Genomic DNA, 2,845 nt, shown 5'->3' with positions numbered 1-2,845 from the left:
GTAAGGTTATAAAATTTTATAACCTTAACATTCTTTGTTAAACACAATAACCTATTGTTCTAATACATTTACATTGTAAAAACAATATAAAAGATGCATGGATAATCTTTCCCATAGGAACAAATATACGTTTTGTTTTCATTTCAGACATTTATGTGTAAATGAAAATCCAGGTTAATGCAATCGGCTGTTTGCCTTTGGACCAATCTGACTATATGAGCTGGTTGCATAATCTTTGTAAAGTGCCTTGAGGTGACATATGTTGTGAAATGGTGCCATATAAATAAACTGAATAGAATAACAACAAAAATACAGGAAATGTTGAGAAATCAAATACTTGCAACATGTTTTTATTCTTTTTAAACAGGTTGCTACTGTTCACAAACCAACATCGCAATATTAATTAATTATTTCAATTATCATGATAAATAGCTTTATCTAAATATTCAGCATACTTTAACAAAAAGCAATTTTGAAATCAAGTGTAAAGTTTATAATTAGGTTAAAATAGTGGTCAAACACAAAAAAAAGCTAAATTATTCGATAAATTTGATCTACCTTTAGTGGAAACCTCAATTCAAACACAAAGGATGAAAATTAGAGGACATATTCTCACAATCAAGGCAGAATCAAACTCAAAGATAAAATGTGAAAAAAGACACATAGACTGCAAAGAACAGTAGCAGATCAACAACAGCAAATGAGAAGATAGCCATCTTTCTGTCTTCACTGAGCAGAACCCTTAGCGGCGTCAAACATCTTCTTCCTTCCCTCCATCCCAGACATGGCCTCCACATTCTTCCTCCAATCGCTGTCCTCCACCGGCCTCTTCTGAGGATAAATAGGTAAACAGATGATGTAAGAACGTGTATAAAAGACCTAGACGTTTCTTTGTTCATACTGTGGAGATGAGAAGCTTTCGAAAACACCATTGTTTGTTAAGCCTCTGAGACCTGTGCTATAAAACGGAAATCCCCAAAGAGAACAGTGTTTAACAGTACTTGTGGAACTGGTTTCTTGATGTAATGCTCGGATGTTCATGGATCAGTGCAAACACACAGATACAGACAAGTATACACCTGAACAGAGTAATCCAAAGATATCCACATTTACTGACAAATAGCGTCCATTGAGCAGAATCAGTGACAAAGTTTGCAATCGTATCTTTGTGTTGTGTACCAAACCTCCACCCTGCACTAGCCATCTATTGGATTACTCAAACACACCTTTTAAATACACATAAACACATTGTCTTTGTATTCAGTGGCACACTGAGCATTGACCTCACAGATATAACAGCCTGCACCCTCAGGAAGGTTTGCATCTTTCTCGGACTGTTTTGATTGGCAGTTTGTGCAGTGTTTTCTTTCTAATTGCACCTTTTCAGTGTCGTCTTTCTTGACCGACTTCAGATTAGCTCGGAGGTCCATGGAGACTTTGTGCTTAGAACCCAGCAGGGAACGAAGGATGGCGTCAGCAGACACACGCACGCGTCTAAGGTTAGGCCTCTTGAATTTCCCCCTGAGGTCCAGAACCTTGATGTTTAGGTCTTTAATCTGATCCGGCAAGAGAGAAATGACAAATGCATTGGAACAGCTTCGGGGGGGGGGGGTGTTGTAAGGTTTCCTGTACCGTATGACTGAAAATAAGCTTGTATTGTATTGTTTACCCACCTCACGTGTGTTAAGCATAACTTTGGCTTCAATGTCATATCTTTCCTCATCAACAACATCAATCTTTGCATGGAGCGACCTGCAAAGATCCTTCACACAAATACAAGAATTAGAAATGTGAAGTAAAACTAGCATTTATACGAGAAAGAATGAAATTCATTTATAATTGGGGATTGGCACCTGCAGCTGCGCAAGACTTAGACCAGTTGTGTTCAGAGGAGCAGCTTTTTCTGCTAGGTACTTCTGTTTTTCTTCTTCTTTGACGAGACTCTCCTGCTCCAGTTCCTCCTTTGCCTTTGCCACCATCAGGCTCTGCATAAACATTATTTTTTAGAGCCAAAGTATTTAATCGTTTGTTGTATTAGTATTTATTCAGAGCCGCACACCAATGTGTTTTTAATTGTAAACACTATGTGAGTGTAGGAGAGGAATAAATGTTGTGAATCTCTATCGCTCTCATGTGGTAAAATACCTACATTACATGTAAATTATGAAAGCTAATATTTGGCAGTGATGTTTCTTACCTTCAGCATAAGCTTCCTTGAGGCTGATATCTTTGATTTTCTCTGCATGGGTAGGGCATTTTTAGTAATCGTATGGCATTCACACCTAAGCATTGTTCCTCAAATATTTTTTGAGAAATGAATCTTACCTCTTGTCTGTAAAGAAAGATAGGACATAATTCAACAACAATCCCAGAGTTAAGCAGCAATTCTGCTTTGTGATTTTGTGTTTTTGACTGAGTAAATGATCTATAATAAGAACGCAAAGTTTAATCACTCACACATTCTCAGGCATCTTGCTGATGAGGGCTCTCTGGCTGAGATACAGAAGAGATTAGAAACATAGCAGTTGTCAGTGTTTGTCAATTAGCCTTTGATGGGGCTTATCATCTGTCAACACACCTAATGCTTGATTGTAGAGCAGAGATTAACAGGCATTATCCTGCTGGGTAAGACTTTTTTTAGCTTCTAAATATAACCAAAAACGTGAATTTTGAGGACTATTAAACATCTTTCATAAAACTTTGACATAATTGCTTTCTTGATGTGGAATTTTAACAAAATGTACAGTTTAATTTTGGTAGCAGATTATACTCAAATATTTTTTGAAGAATTTAAATGGTTTTATCGGGTACTCTTTACGCTGAGGTTTAGCGTTTTCATCAACAT

At 37.0% G+C, this 2,845-nt stretch overlaps 1 protein-coding gene across 1 annotated transcript; it reads right to left on the bottom strand.

The window, feature by feature from the left end:
• Positions 1 to 337: 337 nt before the first annotated feature.
• On the bottom strand, positions 338 to 2,567 carry tnni1a (troponin I type 1a (skeletal, slow)). The gene is made up of 7 exons (XM_038287342.1): positions 2,458 to 2,567; positions 2,326 to 2,332; positions 2,198 to 2,239; positions 1,854 to 1,985; positions 1,674 to 1,763; positions 1,380 to 1,556; positions 338 to 831 (listed from the first exon to the last, which is right to left on the bottom strand). Exons 1-7 carry the CDS (start codon positions 2,469 to 2,471, stop codon positions 727 to 729), a joined length of 567 nt encoding a protein of 188 aa, XP_038143270.1. The 5' UTR covers positions 2,472 to 2,567; the 3' UTR covers positions 338 to 726.
• Between the last annotated feature and the right edge of the window lie 278 nt (positions 2,568 to 2,845).

This window comes from Cyprinodon tularosa, unplaced genomic scaffold (genome assembly GCF_016077235.1).
Source record: "Cyprinodon tularosa strain WSP-4 unplaced genomic scaffold, ASM1607723v1 ctg239, whole genome shotgun sequence".
Lineage (NCBI taxonomy): Eukaryota > Metazoa > Chordata > Actinopteri > Cyprinodontiformes > Cyprinodontidae > Cyprinodon > Cyprinodon tularosa.
The sequence above is the reverse complement of the archived record's forward strand: the minus strand, read 5'-3'. Positions and strand labels throughout refer to the sequence as shown.

Coding starts and splice junctions, on each gene's coding strand:
- tnni1a (XM_038287342.1), bottom strand. Junction 1,557..1,673: donor TTATGCTTAACACACGTGAG/GTGGGTAAACAA, acceptor TTGCCGGATCAG/ATTAAAGACCTAAACATCAA. Junction 832..1,379: donor AGAAAGACGACACTGAAAAG/GTGCAATTAGAA, acceptor ATTTATCCTCAG/AAGAGGCCGGTGGAGGACAG.